Raw genomic sequence first — 22,845 nt, forward strand, 5'->3', positions numbered from 1 at the left:
AGAGGTGCCCAGGGACGGACTCCTCGCAACCGACGTCACCTCTGCTCTACCACTACACAGCAAGAACCCGACACCTCTTCATGACATCTCTGCCCCTATACCCTGCAGCACTGGAACGGATCCAGCGTCGCCTCGCTCCCGGACTCCGTGCACCAGCCTGTTTTCCACACGCTTTGAGAAGGTAAATGCGCCAATGGCATTGCATTGTTGGAAAAAACTCTGTCACAATGCCATGATAACACCAAATTGCAGCATTTGTGGATCTAGGCACTATTTTTGTGTTTAGTCCTGCTAAATTAATGAAGTCATTTGTGCATGTTGGAGTTTTATCGTATTGGTCTTGTTTTGCTTAGATAAATATTTACTATTTTTCTAAACCTGTGTGGTGTCCATTTTGTAGTGTTTGCACTGTATTACTGTGTGTGTTGGTACAAATACTTTACACATTGCCTCTGAGATAAGCCTGACTGCTTGTGCCAATCTACCAAGGAATTATCTAGGTCTGTATTTCTATTGCTCTGATTAGAGTAAGGGTCCCTGCTTGGACTGAGTGCAAAGTGACTGCCAAGTAGGTTACAACAACATTTTCTTAAGGAGCCTTGAAACAGACAATTGATTCTGCAAAACACGTGTTGGACGTATCTGAAGTTTGTTGCATGGAATGAAATGTGAGGACAATTTTCATTTAAGAAATAAAGTAGAGGACACTTGATGAATTTGAAGATTGTCAGGCAGTTTGATTTGCTGACTGATGTCTGATTTGTATCTGACTGAATTGCGCCAGATGTTGGTGTTCAGGAGTGACATCTGCCTTCATTTGTAGTGTAATCAGCATACATGAACAACTGAATTAGAGATTCCAGGGAACAGTGTGGATGAGATTAGATGGGCACTGCATGCAGCATCAGTCGCAGAAGTCTGCTTTTTGGCAGCCTTGTCGACAAGGCATCTTTCTATTTATTCTTGTATGTTACCTCTCACAGATTGTGTTCTTATACACAGTGCTTAATTTGTAAAAATATAAGTGCCAGGGACCTCATCTGGAGGCCACTGGAGCTTCCCTAACACATTGCCTTTGCCAGCACTGCACTGATAGTAACAACACAACTTCTAACCATCACAATCCAACAAATGTGAAAATTCAGACTATTCCAAGCTCCACCGCTATAAGAATATATTGGGATGCAGGTAATACTCACTTTTAATGTATATTGAAATAATAAACAAAAAGTTGATGTGCTCATCTTTAAATTAAACAAACAGCACCTCAATGTGGTAGACTGTCGCAAGCGCCTTTGTTGACTATTAGTTGCCGGTGACGAGCACTGGAAATCACTGGCTCAAATTAAGCACTGTTTATATACAGTCATAATCTCACTTTCCTAGACTGGCTGGCTGCAGCTTTTGAATGTTTTGTTTTATTTATGGTTTGCAGGTCTGACTGCCCTCCACATTGCGGTGGTGAACCAGAACGTGAACATGGTAAAGGAGCTTGTTAGAAGAGGGGCCGATGTGTCAGCCCCGCGAGCCACAGGGACCTTCTTCAAACATGGGCGACAAAAACATTTCTATTTTGGTAACAATTATTAAATCATACAGCTTTCAAAATCGATTTTTTTAAAGTTTATTTGGTAAGATTTATTTGTCAGTAGTGCCTTACAAAAGGTCACTTTCACTATCAGTAATAACTGTTTTCAGCCTGTAAAAATATAAAAATTAAAGTTACTAAAATGACTTTATTGTCTTTTCTGTGGATGTACACTTTTCTCTAGGTGTGATGTGTTATTTAATACAGACAGCTTGCCTTACACCAGTGTCTATTGGTTGCAGTTCCTACAACTTAAAGGCAATAAGTTAATTAACATGCTGCTTGCTAAATTTGACTTTGGGAAAAGATTGCCTATTCTTTTTCAAAGCGCATTATTGTTGGTGTTAATTAAAGTGGTGTAAGAAAACTTGAGGGCCCCCCCTGCAAAATACTTGAAGCCCCCCCTCCCGAACTCAGTCTTGATCTCTCAGGCTATGGTACTGTGCTAAGGGCCCCCCGGAGATCGCGCCCCCCACACCATGGGGTCCGTGTGGGCCTATGGTACGCCACAGGGTTAATTGCCCTTCTGCACCACTAGGCACTCCTGCCTTTTGCCAGGGCCAATAATTAAAAGATGAATATCTGCAAGTGATGCATCATGTTCTTGGGAAAAGAAGCAGACAGGGGAGGAACGTTCATGGGCCGACTAACCCACACTTGCTGATAAGGCGGGCCACGCCCTTTCCTTGAGAAACCAAAGGAGGTGGTCACAATCAGTGCTCCTGAGAAGGGCTCTCCTCTGACACTTTGGATGGATGGCACCAGCTTGCCTCGTCTAGAGTGGCTTCGGAGGTAAGCTAAAAGTTCTGGATGCTCGTGTCTGTGTCTGATCAGGGGTTGATTCTGCTAGATTGGGAAATCCAATCAGGCTGTGAAGGGGGGATGGATCAGGGATGGAGGGATGATCTGGTACTTTTGGATTAGAAAGAGCCATCCACTTTCAAGAACTCTCCACCTCGACTTTTAAAATCTTGCTGCAATGGGTAACTCTGAGAAGCACTGGAACATCTGAAATACAAGACCAGAGCAAACACCCGTGGATGAACCAAGTCTGGGGTGAAGGGACACTCTGTACTTGTACTGACGTGGACTCTCCTGGACCTGTGGACCAGGGCCAATGACATTGATCTTCCTAGTTCGTCTGATGGAAAGCAGGGATGAATTGCTTGACACCCTAAAGTTGAAGGTTTTGCTACAACCTGAGTGAACCAGTGCTCCTTGAATGGGCCCCAGGATGTTGCAAGAAATACAGGTATCCCGTAATTTTTTGGGATGCTGTGAGACTTTAGGAGTGTATGCAGGGAGCGTGGTCTGCCCTGAGCACTGTGGTGTGTTTCTGTTGAAGACCTTCGGCCAATGAGACAACCGAGGGATAAGGGAAGCATGTCCGTGACCTCTCCCTGAGTGGAGCAAGAACAGTCTGAAAAGACACGTCAGGATACAACAAGCATTTAGAGACCAAGAGGCATGAAACCAACTCTCCCAGTGGCTGGAGTACACCACCAGGAGCAAAAAGCAAAAAATAAATTGCTGAAAAAGTCCCAGTGGTTTGCAATGAAGTTGGATTTTGTTTCCCTGTTTATAGCAGCCCCCCAAACATGCCAAGACAAAGAAAGTGTACATGTAGCAATAAGGTCCTTCATGGTACCCCAATGAAGCCTATAGTTGTGTTGGGTCCATGGGTAGACTAACTGGGCTTGGGAATACTTGGATACCACCCCTCCTTAATTATCAGTATTAACTCAGAGGAAGGGCCGGGAAATATAAGTAATAGAATGGGTAAAATCAAAGGCCCTAACCCAAACCAAGGGAAAATTTAAGTATATAAGAAAGGAAGGGCCAGAGCCCTCAGAACACTGAATTGTCAGGCGACTGGTCAGCCCTGCACAGCCTGTTCTTGTAGCTCCTCAGGCGAGGGAGGCTCCCTAGGGCTGAACCATGACAGAGTGTCCTCTCAAGAAGGAGCAGGAGCGCAGGCAGGAGCTGCTTTATCTGTCTGAGTTGTTGCAAGACAGGAGACAGAAGAGCTGCTGGTTCCCCACCTTCAATGCCGAAGAGTGCTGAGTCAGCCGGAGCAGGCTTAGCCTCCTATGTTTGTCTCCTACGCACCCTGAGGAAACTTGAAACTCGGGTGCCCCACAAGAAGGACAGGGGCAACTAAGTCTAAAAAACTGGATTCCTCCTTGGAGTGCTTGTTAAAAAGCATTTGCCCCCCCGATCTTCAGTGGTGGTCTGTGCAAATGTGCATATTGGACATGCTGTACCCCAGGGGGGCAGGGCACCCCAAAATATTAGTTGATTTCTGCTGAGGTGCACTCAGGAGCAGTGGTGACCCCTGCCCCCACACTTGTTACCCCCTCCACCTGTAACAACACAGGAGCCTTATTTTCAATCTAAGGTTCTGCCTTATGCCTCCTGGTTTCTAAAAAGAGCGTTTTTCACCAGTTTCAAGGAATTCATGAGGTCAAGCTTTGATATGATATACGCATGGTTTTTAGATCAAAACAGACAGGGTAAGGGACTGTGGGGCCTATTTACGAGAATGTCAGGCAGTGCAATGCAGCAACTCACTTTGCTGCTCTGCATCACTTGGAAAGTGCAGGAAGGAGCCGTATTTAAGGCATACGTCTCATTCCTGACCTTTCCCCTGTGCTGGAACACAATGGGTTGCTGAGCTCCAACGCTGGCACCCCTGGACCATTGTGCAAGGGTGCCGGAATTGCATACAGGATTGTTTTTGTGCAGGAAGGAGCACCTTGCTGCAAAAAAACAATCCGGAGAGGTTTTCTCTTCTTTTTATGTGTACTGCAGAATGCAGCACCCATAGGAAGAGGAAGCAACAAGGAGAAATAAAGATTTTTTCCTCATTATAAGTTCTTGTAAATCTGGAGGTGCGTCAAAAACCGCGGGAGTTCCGTGGCAACATCCATGCAATGCCAATGGAAAGCCTTCTCGGGGCAGATTAAGGCAACGCAGTGATTTCCGTTGCATTGCCTACTCCATACTTATAGAGCCACCCAGGGCCATGCAAAGTGGCCTCACATGGTTTCATAAATCCCTCTTTTAGTGCGAGTCACACTTGCACCACTTTCCGTTGTGCAACCATGATGCAACGGGAAACCTAAATATGCCCCTGTGTGGTTATGGTATGTTGATCTAGAAATAAGTGCTTTTCAGGTACTTTACCTTTTTATTTAAAAAAAAGCATTGACCAGAGAGCAATCTATTAAAAGTTGTTTGTTGCATTGCTGAGTTCTGAGTCTGTAGCTCACCACACCTCCGCTAAATAAGCCTTGGACTGCTGTCGCAAAGTAACCCATCCACCAAAATCAAAATCAGGCCCTTAGTCCTCAGTTAGGGACTCCATAATACAGGGGTCCTGGGACACCAGTGGGGACAGATCCCAAATTGCTATATTTCGCCCAGTACCAACTGTCTACATTGGGACCCTCACACACAGGGCTGAAGTGTCACTTCCAAGTTTTCTCTGTGGATGAGTGCATTTAGAGGAAACAGTAGGGAGGCTATTCATTCAGACTCTGGGATAAATACTGTTATGGACTGATATGTTAATGGGAAAGATTTCAAGCTATATCTAGAAGGATATGTGCAGAACAGACAGATGGATCTAACAGGCTATTTAACATGGAGCTTGCCAGGCTTTGCATTCCATTGATCTAATGGTTGTCATTGACAGTGGCCGAGGCCAGGAATTACTGGAAAATACATTTAGAAAAGTAACATTTGTTGAAGGGCCCTGATTTCTAGTTTTTCAAGAGTAGTCTGCCAGACAACATAAAGGAGACGGTTGGCTGGCAGGCTATTAGCTTGGTGGATCAGGACTTGCTTTCACAATAAAGGATTGAAGGCAATTAGGGGAGGGATATGCAGTTTGTATTTACGCAGCCAAGCATTTATGATATATTTCTAGCTTATTTTAGACAGCTGTACATGGCCAAAGAGAGAGTGAAATTAGAAGACCCTGGATTGCTTTATGTATGGAGCAGACCTCCTGAGAATCACTCCAAAGCAGAGGAAATCTATGGAGGGGCTGGCCTCTGTTGAACAATTTAAGAACGAGAGGATGAGGGGGGATTCCTTGCTTAGATGGAGTTTCAGTTGAAGTTTATGGTATATATCCCCCACAAGTTGCTTCAAAAGTACCGGAGCTTCATAATGCTGCTAAAGTGTCCGGCATCATCCCCCCTGTGCCAGGAAGCTTATGTCTTTTGTTGTGGTCCCTAAGTCATATAGGGCTCCCTTAGATAATACCTAATAGAGGCCATAGGCAACACTGTACATAGATTATAAAAGCATCAATAAACTCCTTCCTAAGAGGATGATGAGGATATTACCCCATATTATGCATGAATGGAATGGATTTGTTCAGCGTGGGAATCCCGCCCCTAACCTTAGATAACTATGGGGCTGATTGAAATTTTGGCAGAGAGGATACACCATAGAACCGGCAAAGGAGTACCCTCTCTGCCAAACAGAAAGTCTGCCTCCTGATTTACAGTTGAGTGGACCTCAAGTATGTCACTAACGTTGTAAGGACCATTATAGGTCTGTCCATTCGATCGCCCAGCTGAATTACAGCAGGTGGTTGAATGGCCATTTTCTACTATCTCTCACCGACGTGAAAAATGTAGCAGTAAGGGAGAGTACAAATGATTTAATAACCCCCACACCATGGGAGAAACATTACATGGTTTGGGAATGATTAATTTTTCTTGCTTGGAAAACAAAATCTTACTTTGAGTTTTTATTTTTGAAGAAAGAAACAACAAGTTAAAAGTTTGATGGTCAGCTGTTGTGTTTAAAGGAGGTGTCCATCAAACTTTTAAATGATTGACAAGAACTGATATGATGTTGCTGTCAATGATGAGAGTTGTCTAAAGGCTGGTGGACAACTTTGAATACAGAGCAGAGGTACTCCGTGAGGGCAATGAAGTATTATACTGCTTTGCCGGAATGGAGTAAATACCATACTCTGATCTCTAAATCTGGCCCTAGGTCACTTGATTTTTTGCCTGAGACACACAGAGCAATGGCATTCAGTAGTGATGTTCAGCACTGACAAGATCTTCAGCACCTTAAAGGTAACCTGTGGCTGATTCACAGAGCATTCAAAAACTAGGTAAAAGACTTAGAACAAAAGAGAGGGTCGCCCATTGTCACCTATCAATGACAATGGAACTGTTGATGTATAGAGCTCGTAACTTGCACCCTCCTATATGTGTATTGTTATAGTGTACATGGCCTTGTGCTTTTGTTTATAGGAGAGAAAGTAGCTGACCTGCCCCGTCACTATGGATATGGTTAATCAGTTAATTGTTAACTGAGGAAAATCAGCCTTTTTACCCCACTGTGGAAGGTAATCCCAACAGATGTTTGAAACTTCCCTCTAGGATCATTGCACGGGGCCCCAACTATATCTAGTTACATGAGTGTGCAGTTCTATAATAATGACAAAGACTGGGTATCAGCTAATTTACATGGGGTATTTGGAGGTGGTACATGGGTAGATAGGTTGCTAAAAAAAATAATCTTTGTCAGTAATTAGAAAAATTGCATTCATAAAGATGATAATCCTTCCCAGACGTCTGTGTTACTTTTATTACCCATCCAGTGATCTAGTGTCCAATATGCATCAGGCATTTACATTTCTCAATAGGGGGATTGATATGGGGGACAGGGAAAAAGAGTCACTTCAAATAAGTTACAGCTAAACTCAGGTGAAAGTGTTAGGTGTTCCAAAAGTAGTGTTATATTATAGCACTATTACTGCCTTTATCCAAATTGTTTGTAGACGCCCATATCATAGAAGGAATTATTCTGGAGGGAGCGCTTGCCCCTGGGCCACCGAGGTGCTTCTCAGTTGTTACCTCTCCAGGAGAGTTTCTTTTGTGGGAGTACTGTATATTTCAGAGGTTTCTTTGTGGAAATTCTCCCACTTTCTAACAGCGAGCCTAGCCTTTGATAAAAGATTATGAATGGGTTTTAAGGTGGTCTCAATGGGTCCACCCGGGATCTCATGTCTTTTGTGTGGGTGACGATGTGTTCTAATTGTGTTATTTACTTTTTGGGGGTCTTTGCTTTCTTTGTTCTTTTTACTCATAATATTTATTTCCATAATAAGGGCTTTGAGCATATCTCAAGCATGAACAAATGAAGGGCATGTGACCTCATTTTCTCTCAGAAAAATGATAATGCCATATTTTATTTGAACTCAAACTGTTGTTGTCATATTAGTTTGCCTTGTGTTATCCATTTCTTTAATATGTGAAGTGCCTCGCTATTGCGGTACGAGCATTATTTGAAAGTTTGGGCACTATTTTGGGACCAAATACTCCTGCTAGATAACAGGTTATCAAGCAATATGTAGTCCATCCTAGACAGACGGGGTTTGAATAAAATGTGAAATCCCTCCCATCTTGATTGAATAGCCATTATTTATCTTCTAAATCATGAAATGTACATAAATTATTGATCTTTCTGTCTGTTCTCGATGACCTGAGTTTGCAGGAGGATTGTTGAACGATCCATCCATGGGATGATTACAGTCCCTGCTCAGTGAGATAGCAGTCTTGCTAAGTTAATCCACATTTTTCTTCTTAGTGCAACTCAGAATTCCAGGGCATCTGCTCTTGGGACATATATATTAATTAAATATATCTCGACCCATCAGCTCTAAATTCCATCATCCTTCCGAGTCACTTTCAGATGAAATGCCATAATGTTTGGAGTGTCTCGTAGAGTCATTCCTCCATTTACTCCATTTTTCTTTTTGAGAGATGGTAAGGTCTTCCACCCATTGGTTTCTCTTCACACTTTATTCTCCAAAGACAATTTTATTATTCTATGGAAAATACAAAATCTTTGTGGCAGTATTCTAAAATGTCTTCTCTTTTTACGAGATGGTTTAGACTCTTTATATGGGAAAACCTTTAATTCATTAATAGGATGTGGGTTAATTTAATAATTCTGATGCATGATGTTGTACCATCACACCAAAGTATAAGAGTGATGGCAAGCGCAATACAAAGGAAATCATGTAGTAATGCTAACAAATGAGCTGTATAACCTGTTGATCAATATTGTCGGTAAAACATACATTTATTTCTTTTCAGTCCTATTATTTCCTATAAGTTCAATTTCAGACTATGTAATATTTGTGATGATAGTCTTCAGTGCTGTGGGCTTGAGAAAAAAGTGTTGTTTTCCCCATGCATGTTCTCATGAATTGTGAACAGCCCACAAAAGGCAGGTTCATATGCCTCAGCTTTGTACTTACTGTTAAGATATCCTTGTGCCAGTTAAAAGTATCATTATGATCATTCTGAAAAATGCCTATGTATGATCCTTTCTATACAGTGTTTGTTATCATCTTCTGTGAGCCAGGATTTTGGCTTGTCTGGTGGCATCCTGTGCGCTCTATCAATCTGGATGTTTTTGGCGAGGTTTATGCCTAATATTTAGGAATCTAGGTCTCCAAGAATGCTATGCAAGAATTCACTCCATCTCTTCTGCTCCTTTATGTTGGCCAAATATCCTTATATTTTGTCTCCTGTTATAATTTTCAAGGTTGATGACCTCCCTTTGTAGAGCAGTAGTTTCAATAACAGTCTGATTGACTGGCCTCCGCTGATTCAAGTTTTTATACTCCCTCACCTGACTCTTAATTCTGCTTCTGCCACTCTGCCAGTAATTTGTAGGAAGTCTTTCCATATGCTAATAATTTCCACCTGCATGAAATGTAGATTATCCCTTGTGCATTCATTCTTCAAAGCCAGGAATCTGGTTAGAATCATGTTCATTGTTAAATCTGTCAATCTGTTCGTATTTTATTAGAGAGCCAGGGACTGGAGCATCAGCCTTAGTTCTTATGAGACTTATGTTTTACAATGAATTATGTTGTATTCATATAGGTGAGTATACAGCATTCCTAACTGTATGGATTTTTGTAGTAGGAAAGAAAAGGGTTTTTGGACACCACACCCAGTACAATTCTAATAAGCGGGCAATGGTGGAGAGTGTGGTTGCAATTTATAGAAAAGGTAGTATCTGAGAGAATATATCTACTTACGGTACACTGCAATCACTAATTATAGTGCTGACCAATTAGTAATCTGGCAGGTGTGCCAAGATAAAGCAAGAGAAATTATGGCTTACAGTTATTTTAATCAGCTGGCAATGTGTTGTGTAGAATGCTGCAACAGCGGAGATATGTTTTTTGTCAGAGTCCAGTGTGAGGTTTATATCTCTGGTACGACGTTATTTGACACATGTTTGTTCAATGCTTACATAGCACTAGGGTCTTGAAGACTACAAATTCAGCTAGTTCAGGAGTCTCATGACTGACCTTAGCATGTGTATTGCTCCTATAAGTTACTTGAGAAGCAGTCGTATATGGGTGCACATAATCCAAGAGAGTCAGTGTCAGACAAATAGAATTAGGAGGTCCATATCTCCTCCCTTATTAGATGTGATTAACTGAAGAGACTAGAGTAAAGTGATTCTTGCACAATATTCTAAATAGTAGCTTAAGTATGTCATTATACACACCATTTAAGTGGGAAAGTCTGGGGGTGTCTCAACTTGTAAGTGTGTGTCAAGCAGATGGCAATGATTGTGGTAGCCCTTTGGCTATAATGGCTGCCTGATTTGTTTGCTAGATGCTTTTCGGCAATATTGCATTTTTCCTTTCCCTTATACACAGCAGCTTCACATAGTTGTAGGGGTGGGCTGTAAACTCTGCTCCACCGGCAGAGTTCATGAAGTTGTGCGCACTCCCCCTTCTGCTTGGAGATAGGCAAAAACTCCACCAACTGCCATGTGAAAGAGTTTTTTCTTCACATGCAGCTCGCCAACATGAAGTTGGCGTGCAAGTGAGAATAAACAAGCACTGGACCATCAGCCTGCAAGATTTCTCAATGTGGGTAGTTGTGGCAGGTCACTAACATGCATGTTGAGAAAGTAGCCACCTGTGTTGCGAAAGCTGACGTTCAAGTAGAAAATCTCCTCAAGCAACAGAAAGAAGTAGCGCCCTTTGGCATGCTGCGTGGTGCCGTTTGTGCTGACTTTACAGCAGTGGACAAGCTCCCAGTGCAAAAAATTAGCACAAGAAGTGCAACAGACTGGAATTCCCCCATTCACATAACTCCACAGAATCTCGCTGATTTTTTAGATAACTCTGCAGAATTCCATGGAGTAAAACTCCACCAGTTCCCCCCACCCCTACTTAGTTGTGATCTTGCTTTTAGGCAGTGGATTGGGGATAAAGAGTGCTCAGTCATTGGCCTGGAATATGTCCTCATGTTGGATTGTGGGAATTGGTGCTGGAGCTTCGGTTCTCTCTGGAATTAAGTGGTGAAAGACTACACTTCTACACACACCTCACACATTGTACTTGGAAAAAGGTGACAGGACCGAGTTTCTCTGATGGGCTTCTGCTTCAGTGGATCACTCATCAGGGACTGACATTAATTTCTAGTGACATCACCATGCAACTGGTGAATGAGAGCTCCAGACTGTGGCTATGCAAACGTGCCACCCCAGTGAGTGGCTTCAGTGTCCAACATTTGCTTTAGCTACACATCTAAAGGGTTAATTGAGAACATTATTGTGGTTGGACTACTGTCCACACCGCTTTCCTCAGTGAAAGAGTTGATATAAAGTTCCAAGGTGGATTGGGTCACACTCATTTGGAAAACATGGACTGGAGCACCACTTCTAATCAGTCAACATCTCGGGACCTGGCCGTGTCCCAAAGTGTATGGAGATTGTACTCAATTGTTTTTTTGTTCCTACTGTAGTATGAAGAGGAGAGAGGTTGTACAATGAGGAAGAATGCTTATTGAATCTTGAAAGTTAGATGCGTTAGGGAGGGTGAAGGAACTGAGAAGTTGCACTGCAGTGGAGGATGAAATTGGTTTTACAACACTTACTTGGGTAAAATCAAAAATCAACTAGCATAGAGGAGGAACAAGTAAACTAATAGAGTTTGTACACTGTGGAGTTTGTTTGACAATTGTGAGCATGCATAGCAATTGAAGTCCTTGTTAAGAATTTGCTGTTTACAAAATTTAGATTTGCTGCTGAAGTTGGCAGAATGACAAAGAATAGAGATTACTCCATGTTTCAAAGATAATGCAATCCCACCTTTCTATCAAGTGCTTCCAGGAAAACCAGCATTGTCCACTATTTATTGTCATCTCCCAGACTTCCTTTCTAAGCCTTTCACCCAAAAGTGCTCTGTAGCTGCCAAAGGGAGTTTGAGCACTGTAGAGTGTACAACTAATAAAATAAGTTGAGTATATACAACTTTGTATTTGTTTGGGGTTTCCACCCTATGAAAACTGTACTATAATTTTAAAAGTGAAATGGCAGGGGTGAGTATTCACCTGTCCACTGTGTTTTTTTACTCTTAATTTCCTCTCTGTTCTTTATCCCTAGTCATCTCCAGTCTTTTCCCCAGTGGCAATATTATGCTTGCTATCTGACTGTTTTGTCTCATGATTCCAGGGGAGCACATACTGTTCTTTGCAGCCTGTGTGGAAAATAAAGAAATTGTACAACTGATTATTGAAAGTGGAGCAGATATTCGAGTACAGGATTCCCTAGGTATGTACAATACAAAGCCACATTTGTATTCTAAAGGGCCTCTGAAAGTTCAACGTGTGCCCGCATGGTGGCCATCTTGGAATTGTTTTCTTAAGCTTTATTAAACACTTTACGAAGATGACTTCCCATATTTGTGTGTGCACACACAATGACTATCTTGGAATGACCATTTAATAAATTATAAGAAAAAGCATTTCAAGAGTACCACTGTGCAGGTACATGTATGTGCATGTGTACGGACGCATACCAACCTTCTTTGAGTGGCTTTTAATAAGCTTTATGTAACACTCTTCCAGGATGGCCACTGATGCATTTGCACACACACCAGCCATTTGAGGAGAAAAGCCTTCTCAAAGTTTTGGTGAGAGGATGTGGTGTTATGCTCAGAGCTGCCAAGTTTGGATCTCGAGAAACAGGTTTGAGTCTCGGCATCAGCTCAACATCGTGTGATTCTGGCCGAATCACTTAATCTCTCTGTGGCCTAACAAAAATGAATGTGATCTTGTTTAATGCAAGTGGTGCTCGCGTAAAGGGCTTCAATACCTTTGGGTTGAGTTAGCGTACATATAGCTGCAATAAATAAATAGATATTGTCACAGGCAAGACCTCTTGGATTTGCCAATGCCTGGAATGGCTTTCATTAAGCTATTCGAAATGCTGTTCCAAGATGGCCATCCATGAGTGCACCCGACTAACTGTCTGGGGTAAAAATCACTGACAAAGTCCATAGGAATTGAGACCTATTGGATGTGTTAATGTTGGTTTCAATCTTTAATGTTGCCATAACTGACACTTCAGTAGTCCAATTGTAATTGTGTGTAATTTTTTATGCATTTGGTCAGCTTTGAATATGTGATATATTGAGTGAAGGAATTTTTTCCTGTATTTGCACCTATAAAAATAGCATCACTGTATCCTGCCATGGGTTAAGAGATGCTAGAGTAATGTACAGCTATTGAGCAAGAGGTGAATTTGTAGACAGTTTTTTTTTCTCGTTATTTTTACTCATAACACATTACCTTTACTTTTTCTTTCAAATGCTCCACAATGTGTGTCCAGTTTCATTAAGATATCTCGGTGGTCTTTTTCAAGTCTTGGTTCTTGGTGGTCTGAGGAGAAATGAAGAGACAATTTCACTAGGAGCTCTTGCTTACATATTAATTAAATTTTAACTCTTTGAAATCTTGCCCCACCCTGACACTTCCATAGAAGACGGGGCTGTCCCAGCTTCATTCAATACTGTCTACAAGAAATGTGAAGAGAGCAGTAGTATAGATTGACATTGAAAGACATCTTCAAGTGATGGAGCTTGGGCTTGATCTGGAGAAGGGTGTACCAAACATTACCTTCCTTCCTCCCACTCTTTTTATTAATATCCTGCCATCTCATACTACACTGCTGCTCTCATACTCATGGTGCTGGCAAGAGTGGAAAATCTAAATACAGATTTCTACATAATATGGAACTTCTTTGGAAAATAATACAGGGATTTCTGCCCTATAAAACATTACCAAAAGACGTTTCCACACTATTTTACACATGTCTTGAGATTTTGGGAGAAGGCCTTTTGCCAGTAATGTATCAAACCTCATGCATCAGAGACATTTCTAATATTTTTAGGGAGGTGTTCCAGTGTTACTGTGGCACCTTCCAGGAGGTCTGCTGTCACAAATCATAGGGCATGTTTGCAATGCCCAAGAGAGCGAAGATGACAGACAAGCTGGATTGCTTTACCGCAAACTTTAAAAACACTCAAAGCCCGATTCATAAAGGTAAAGTTAGACCAAAAGACTATCTTTACTAATTTTCAGTCTTCACAAAGGTAAAATTAGACCAAAAGTCCAATTTAGACCAAAAATCTAACTTTACTACTTTTCAGTAGTCACAAGGATAAAGTTGGACCAAAAGTCCAACCTGACTAGTAGTACAGTTAGACTTTTGGTCTAAGTTAGAACTTTGGTCTAAGTTAGACTTTTGTTCTAAGATAGACTTCTGGTCTAACTTTACCTTTGTGATTTGGGCCCATAATGTGTTCCAAAGATTAATGTTAAATCTGATACTATTTAAACTATGATTTTTCCATATCCAAGCCAGGCGTTCTCCTAGTTACTGAAGCATTTCCTCCATTGATTCCTAATAGGGAACACCGTTCTCCATATACTGACTTTACAGCCCTACAAAATATTTGCGTGCCAGATCTATGACATCATTCAGTCTTACGACAAAGGATGCCTGGACCAGACGGTGAACCACAAAGGGCTCACCCCATTCAAGATGGCTGCTTATGAGGGCAACACCGTGGTGAGTATGCTAATGTTCTCATTTACATTATTAACAAAGATACCAATAATGCCCAATTCCTGAACAGACTCATTCATTTTCCAATGAAAATGTTGGCGATGTAGCAGAAGTGTTTAATATTTCTCGACTTGCATGTACACTTGATATTTTCAATCAAATTATTTCTCTTTCTTGTCTCTCAAATGGCTAATGAATGATTAAATGTTCAAGATTTTGGGACCGGATTGTATATTAGTAATAGTTTGATGATGACTAACAAAAAACGTGATGTCAGTTTTAAAAAACTGCTTACTTTTGTTTATTTATTTACTTATTTATTTATGAACATGAAAAGAAAGACAAATAGCCTGTCGCAAATATAGTCCTATGACATCTTGTATTTCATCCAGTTTCTTTTTCTAAGTACCTCTTTTTCATTAGTTCATCTTATTAGCTCTTAAGGGAAGCATAAATAATTACTATATTTCGGTTTATACAAACCATAAAAGTAAAACGTACATAAGTAAGTTAAAAAGATACATAAAAACATTCAAAACATAAAATCCATTCCTGATACCAGACCAGACAAAGGGCTACATCTAAATGTTGTCAGAAGGGAATACTCTGTCGCACACATGACGGATATCCCGTCCGCAGTACTACGATCCCATTATATTCTATGGAGCTCGTAAGCAGACAGATATCTTATCATAAAGTGCATCTGCAAACATTTAAAAAAACCATCCTTAAAATACATAATTTAATAAAACATACAATAAAATCTTAAAGTGCACGTGAAATCACATGGAGGAAGAATGTGTGTTGAATGTATAAGTCCCCAATACGAACCATCAGGCTTCTTGTCAACCTTCCCCGAACTAAGGACCTGATTTAGAGTTACGGGGTAGGGGGCTATTCCACCACAAACGAGACGGATATCCCGTTCGTCCTATTATGATTGCATTAAAGACTATGAAAATCGTAATACGACTGACAGGATATCCGTCACGTTTGCGACCGAGTAACCCATCCACCAAACTCTAAATCAGGACCTGAATCTCCAAGTCCAAAGCAGGTACCTGGAGGTGGCGAAAACAATTTGTTCCATTGTGTCATCTTTAAGGAGCCTATAAGCTTCCCAGTAGTGAGTGATACTTAAAAGTCTGCAAATGGGACAATCCTCCTCCTCCTAGAAATCACATAACCCTGGCAAAAGAAGAAATTTAGGCGCAGATTTACAAAGAAGTAATGCAACTAAATGCAGCAAGACAACTTGATGCACTGGGCTACTTGATAGGGAGAGAGCAGGATTGAGCAATATATACTAAGACCTGACACATTCCTGCTCTCTCCCTGTGCTGGTACACTGAGTGCTGTCTAGGTGCCAAGGCCAGGCAGCCTTGCTCCATGCTGCAAGGGTCTCTGTGTTACAGCCAGGAACACCTTCCTGCACAGAAAGAATCCTAAGCGGCATTTTCCTCCTTCTATGTGTACTGCAGAATGCAGCACACATAGAAATAGGAAACAACAGGGAGAAATAAACATGTTTCTCCTTGTTATGCATCTGCTGGAATGGTGTAGCATTTTGACGCACTTCCAGGTTTACTACCCTTACTAAATCAGGGAATGTGCTAAACTCACTGGGCGAATACATGGGAGCACACATGCTCTACCCTTGGAACGCCTCCCCCATGCAGTCAAGCAAGGCAGTCACTTGCACTGCCTTCAGCCACGCAGAGCCACGCAAGGTGGCTTTGCATACCTTAGCAAGGGCTTGTGTTCCCTTTCTTCATCTTGCATAATGCAGGCCCTTAGTAAATCTGGACCATAGTGTACATCATATTACACATAAACCAGGCAGACTATTTGTTTTCAAGGGATACAGAATAAGCAGACATGAAGGTTTCATTCAATGAAATGTTTACATTTTAACTATAAATGTACATAATCTGTTCCAAAACAGTGTCAGACGTTCCTGCTCACTCTCATTCTTAGTGAAACTCTCTCCATTGTAGCCAACGTACATATTTCTCAGAGTTTAGGGAAGCCAAAATAGGACTATTTTTATTTCCATAATTTGGAGGTAATGTGAAGTCTCTGCTAAATGACAATCATACTCAAAATGGTAAAAATAAAGCTTCATGGTACTCTGGCACTTTGTGTGTGGATATGATTTTTTCTCTTGGAATATGACACCCTTTGCCTCTAAGTATTGAACCATGCATTAATAGAATGTATGGTGATCATGTGTATCCAGATGGGTTCAGACCATTTGATAGTATGCCATTGCAAACATTTTTCAGGAGATCCCTTTGTCAGGAGTGACTTTCAAAGGCCATCCATACGATTTGGATTGGAAAGATGCAAATTTTTCATGTTTTATCCAGATCCCCACCCACTCTGTCCTTTGACCTTCCGTTTTGTTCAGATGTTCCAGCACCTGATGCAGAAGAGGAAGCAGGTGCAGTGGGCTTTGGGCCCCATCACATGCACCCTGTATGACCTCACAGAAATTGACCTGTGGGGGGAACATCAGTCGGTCTTGGAGCTTGTGACATCCTCAAAAAAGAAAGAGGTACTCTGGCTTTAAGAATATTATCTAATGCATTGTCTGAGTTCATGTCTTCAGCTAGTGGCTCACAAAATAAATATTCAAAAATGTCACATTTTGTACCCCACACTGTTTGTTATTGCTGCTTTCACTCATAATTAGTCTTTCAAGATTTCATCTTCTTGCTTGGAACCTCAATCACAGTGATTCTCTTCATCAGCAAAATGCCCACATCCTCTCAAGAGTGATGCTCACGTCTACTTGAGCATTATTTCTCAATGAATTCAGAATATATTAGTGGTAAACATTCTTGAGGTCACCCACAGTCTGTCTCTCTTCTGCACCCTTTCCACATGATGCATTATGCTAACCAACAATTTCTAATCTAGTTTGTATGTCACTCACAATCTGCTTCAACATAGCAGGTTTTGATATTTATGTCTTGTAGGTTGTATGTAAAAGGACGTTGAAAACAGAGGTGGAGATACCGCTATCCACCTCTCTGGCAGGCTCAAATTCTTCAGTATTTCACAAAGTAAGAAATCTTCTGTCTTAGTTTGTTCTAGTCAGATCCCTCTCATAGAGTGTGTGAACCTGACCATGTTAACAGAAAACTGGTCAGTCTTTGGTGATGAGGGCATATCCTAAAAAAATCCCAAAGCTATCCACGCTGAGGGCCTGATTACGACCTTAGTGGATGGGTTACTCCATCACAAACGTGACGGAAACCCTACCCACCATTTTACAATTTCCATATGATATAATGGAAGATGGAGCAGCTAAGCCTACAGTATGTTGGTTGCAGGGTGATGCCCAATCTACGGCTCAATGCACACTCCGTCTGCAACTTTCAGTGATCAGCAGTATACCCCTGCTTCTCTGGGCAGAGTAAAGGTGCTTCTTATAATCACAACTATTGTCGGCAAAACTCTCAGCATTGCTTTCAGGAGGAAGGTGAGCAGTCTCTGCATACACGACGCATCATGGCCAAATAGACAAGCGCAGTGGCGTAGCGTGGGTTGTCAGCACCCGGGGCAAGGCAAGTAATTTGCGCCCCCTAACCCGTGGATTTTAGCACTCGCGAGTGCGAGCGCACCCCCCCCCCCCCAGATGTTGCGCCCGGTGCGGCCGCCCCCCCCCCCCCTGCACCTCCCACGCTACGCCACTGGCCATGCGTACAGCAATAGCCTCATAAAGCAAAGTGACAACTAACAGAAACTTGTTGCATATTTGTTTCTGTCTATATATAAAAGTTGACATTCAAACTCTCCAAATAGAGTTGTGTGGCCTGATTCCCGAAGGTACTTACGTGTAGTAGAGTTATGAGTGCCGAGATTCCACCACGAGTGTGGAGACTCTGGACTCGTAACCTTCTTGAATCAGACCCTGAATCGCTCTGTGAGAAACACTTCAGAATGGAAGGGTAGCTTCTTGCATATAGAGTGAGTTTCATACACACATCCATGACAACTAATGTAACTGGTTTTATTGTGAGTGTGGCCATTACAAAGATGGCATCCATTCCTCATCGTTGCAAGCGGCATGGTCACATTGAAAACAAAGTACCCGATCCATCCTCCGCAGTGAAGCCAAATCCTGATTGAGATAGCGGCACAGCTCATTCAGAAAATTATGCCAATACTGTCCAGTACATGTCAGTTCTCATTTTAAAACATATCTTTGTTTTATTTTTGATGCAGATTATTTCCACATAAAACACAATATAAATAACACGTCTCATGTAATGCAGAAGATTTTGCTTTTTCAAAGTAGATTTTACATTCACCAAATACTCCCTCCTACATTAGAAGCAGAATAAGTTTCTAAATAGCCAATAGCTTTATGAGATAGAAGTAAACTTCTCTGAGCAGATTGAAAGATGTGATTGGGCAGGAACATACATGTCACAGGTAGCTAGGAGAGCCTGAAGAAAGCTTATCCTTGTGCTGGGTACCGACATGCGTAATACCACAGGAGGAAGCAACCTGATTGTTAGCCGTCTCCATTAATCACTCACAAACCACACCACTGCATGGGATGGACATAGAGCCAGAAGTACTGCAAGGTATGGTCAGACAACAGCGTAAGGGTGTCAACTAATGACACTGCCACATTACTATAGAAAGACCAAAGAATGGGATCTTCAAATGTCTTTGAAACCTTCAGCCATACAAGATCATATTTTGCAAAACTTAAATGTGAACATGCTGGAATGTTGGAACATTTGTATTGATCCTGGCTAGCCATGTGTGTTCTCTATGATCCCGAGCTCTTATTTTGACTTACGAGGTGCAGATTACGTGATTCTTTTTACTTAGATTCAGATGCAAATTGGAGCCTTTGCCCACAATGGGATTGAGAGAATTGCAAGCAAACCTCCACCTTCTAGTCCCGCAAAGGATAGAAGTGCTCCTCTGTGGTGCATGCAGGCTCCACACACATGCAATTAGCTTCTGTAATTGCATTTTCCTCCATGATATAACATTTCTATCTTCCATGTGATGTGCAGTTAGCCACTTGCTTTATACAGATGCATTTGCACCTTTGTCCTTGAGTGGGATTGACAAAACTATGTTTACGCTGTCTTCCTCTCTTAGGCTAGTCAGATCTTGCACCTGACCCCGGTAAAGGAGCTGGTGAACCTGAAGTGGCAGCACTACGGACGTCCCTACTTTTGCATCCTGGCTGCCATCTATGTGGCTTACATGGTCTGCGTCTCCCTGTGTTGTGTTAATCGGCCTCTAAAGCACAAAGCGCTCAATCCCAACAACTCAAAAGACATAACAATCTTTGCTCAAGAAACCCTAGAGGTGAGTTTGTCGAAGGGCTTCTTGGGTGTGCTAATGGTCAGTTGAACAACTTGTGACTCTGATCAGATCTTGCCTCACTGTGCATGTCCACCATGATTTAATCCAGCCATTTTTAATTCCAAACCAACCCTCCGTTCTTTCCCCTTCCGTCACCACTGTTAATATTTTATGTCTCCATCCCTATCTACCCACGCGTCTCTTTGATGACTTACGCTTCCAATGGGCTCTAACTCCCTTGTTTTTTTTCCATCAGAAATCATACGTCTCTAGCAGCGACCACCTGAGGCTGGCTGGAGAAATTATCAGTGTTACTGGGGCAATCATCATTCTTCTCCTAAAGGTAAAAGGTTACATTCTGCAGTGGGGAGATGCCCAGACATGCCTTTAAATCTGACTCCATCATTTAATGTGCTTATATATATATCTCCCTTTTCATAGATTCCAGATCTCTTCCAGATCAGTGATCTTAGGTACTTTGTGCAGGCCGTGCAGGGAGGGCCTTTCAGTATTACCAGGTGAGACCATAAGGTGGTATCCTACCTTAAATACTAATTTCTGTCTTTGTTTTGCTAGTATACAGTTGGGTCCAGTTCATAAAAAGCATCATATAGGAACGCTTTTCAGCAACACATATTTATGTATATGTTAACGTTTTCAGGATGCTGTGGAATGCGTGCTCAAGTTGTAACACAGTACAGACTATTATAACCCTATAGCTCACCACAGAGGACTATGCCGCCCATTAAAGGCCCGCTCCCACGTTAAAGGCCCGAGCCAAAGGCCACGGCCTTGAATAAGGCAGCGGGTCTTTAATGGCTGGGATAGCCCAGCTATAAGATTATCAGAACATTTCTCCCCTAGAGAGCATAATGTTCTAATTAGTAAAACAAGGACCTCACGGAGCCTGAGGGAGTTGAAATCCCCGTGAAGCCTTTATTCACAGCTGTTGCTGTGTGACAAACATTGGAATGTTGATGCTCCGGGCTTTTATCAGCCATTAGAGCCCAGAGCTACGCCATTGTCTCCGATGGAGGGCTCAGCATTCCAATGTTCTAATGAAAGTGTCCTACTTGTGTGAAACTGTAGTGTGCCCACCTAAGTAAACTGCACTGGTGGCAGGTTTTTCATGCAGAACAAATGCTGCTGCAGGAGTAATGACATCGCAAGTATAAAGTACGTATCCCGGCACCTTCATTTTCTGCAGCCTATGGGACTGTTAGCCGCGAGCCTTGTGAAAAGTATTGACTGCTGTCCATGAAAGCAGAGGAGGCACATACTTATATAAGCTCATTGAAGTGTCAAGTCCTTAAATTTAGGCTGTGGCTTTCCAAGGATAGCAAGGTTGTAAACTCAAGACCTACTTTCGGAGGGAGCTATTTGGTGGAACATCAGATACAGTTGACACAAGTCAACATGCAACAATTATATTGACTAGTCAGTGTTATTCCATGACAGAAGAAGATATGAGCTTTATATTCTTATTAAATTCAGTTGCATAGAAAAGAGAATCTCTTGAAGTGCACAAGGGTTAGGTTGTGTTAGTGAAATGTAGTGCAAGAGCCAAAGGTCAACCTGCCTAAACGGGGCCAACAGCAACAGTCTGATTAGAGCATTGCAACCTAGGAGCATTGTCTAAGCTGTGTGAGCAGAGCATTGCAGAGGAATTTGCACAATGTCAGCACAGCTCAAGATGGTCATCTAGAATTTGGCGCATTGGGAGCGCTGTTCTATATCGACAGGCTCACGCCGCACCAAATGCATGGCTCCTTCGCCTTGTACAGAGATTGGGTCGACCTCTGGTTTCCCAACGGTGGACTCTCAGCTGGCTCTGCCTTTTGAAACCTGTGACCTGACAGTCCATCACCCAAATGACCACCCCTCCATGTGTTGGGCAATGCACTTTCTTAGGACACGACTTCCAAGACATGTTTCTCATACCTAGCATTTTGATCCCATTTCAGGGCATATGTAGTAGGAAACGTATCTGCGATTCAGATCTACCAATTATTTGTTTCTCCAAAACAAAGGCCCTCTTTGGGGGTTCGTTTTTGAGGGAGATAATAATTCACAGCTGGCTGGAATGACATGATAATCCAAAAGGCATAACATTTGTAACAGAAGTGCTGCTGCTGTACCAGCAGAAGCACTTTCATAAAAGATTTCTGTCCTGTGCAACTGATGCAACATAACATTTGGTGGGGCCTCAGTTTCTAAATTACCCCATTAGTATCTTTGCACTTTCCAGTGCATTAGAGTCCCTCATTTTTGTTATAACTTTTAATTAGTTGTCAATCCGGGGAATTTGTGGAAGGGTACAGATAGCGGTGAGTATGATAGCAGCATGATGTTTTAGGACCAGAAAACATAGGGCCACTAGTGAAATGGACCACATTCTTCACAGTCAATGACAACAGTTCTGTGTGTATTGATGAAGAGGACCTCCCTCATTGTGGCTAAGTTGGCATCTCTTGGTATCACCGGGAAAGTCAGAGACAAGAGGCCATGCTCTGTGTCACACCGCAGAAAGAGAAACGTCATATCAACATCACAAGGAGAAGGACAATTATCTTGTGCAAACTGCATCTCACGAGCAAACTGTCCTGTATTTTCTTGAATTCTTTCCTAATGTGTTTGGTAGTCAGGTCAGATTCTAGTTCTTAGTCCATCTCAGGGGGACTGAGAGAAGTTAAGAACAGCACTTCCAAATCATAAACTTAGTGTTTGCATTGGCAAGAATAATATGACTTTGGATGGATTCATTTTCAGAATGCCCAGACATACTGTATGGTCATGCTTAACGAGTGATTAGGGAAGCAGATTTGTCCAAAAACATTCCAGTGAAGGAAGAAGGCAGATAGAAAGCCTCCCTGGCTTCAAGCCTTGTCTCAATCATGTTGAACAGATGTTTTAAGAACTCTCTCATTAACCATCATCGTTTAGATGTCCTGTCCCGAAGATTCAGGGTGATAGTTGGAGGATATCGAAGGTCG

The 22,845-nt window shown here is 42.0% G+C and overlaps 1 protein-coding gene across 3 annotated transcripts in view; it reads left to right on the forward strand.

Moving 5' to 3' along the window:
- Window positions 1-22,845, forward strand: part of LOC138303564 (transient receptor potential cation channel subfamily V member 6-like) — a 92,904-nt gene that overhangs the window by 31,919 nt on the left and 38,140 nt on the right. The window contains exons 4-10 of one of the 3 annotated variants that reach the window (XM_069242822.1): window positions 1,436-1,576; window positions 12,116-12,214; window positions 14,355-14,515; window positions 16,923-17,069; window positions 19,643-19,855; window positions 20,109-20,195; window positions 20,294-20,370. In XM_069242822.1, coding sequence (XP_069098923.1) covers window positions 1,436-1,576; window positions 12,116-12,214; window positions 14,355-14,515; window positions 16,923-17,069; window positions 19,643-19,855; window positions 20,109-20,195; window positions 20,294-20,370 — 925 coding nt within the window. The remainder of the gene's footprint in view (window positions 1-1,435; window positions 1,577-12,115; window positions 12,215-14,354; window positions 14,516-16,922; window positions 17,070-19,642; window positions 19,856-20,108; window positions 20,196-20,293; window positions 20,371-22,845) is intronic. The other 2 variants (XM_069242824.1, XM_069242823.1) reach the window with 2 other exon arrangements.

This window comes from Pleurodeles waltl, chromosome 7 (genome assembly GCF_031143425.1).
Source record: "Pleurodeles waltl isolate 20211129_DDA chromosome 7, aPleWal1.hap1.20221129, whole genome shotgun sequence".
NCBI classification, from domain to species: Eukaryota; Metazoa; Chordata; class Amphibia; order Caudata; family Salamandridae; genus Pleurodeles; species Pleurodeles waltl.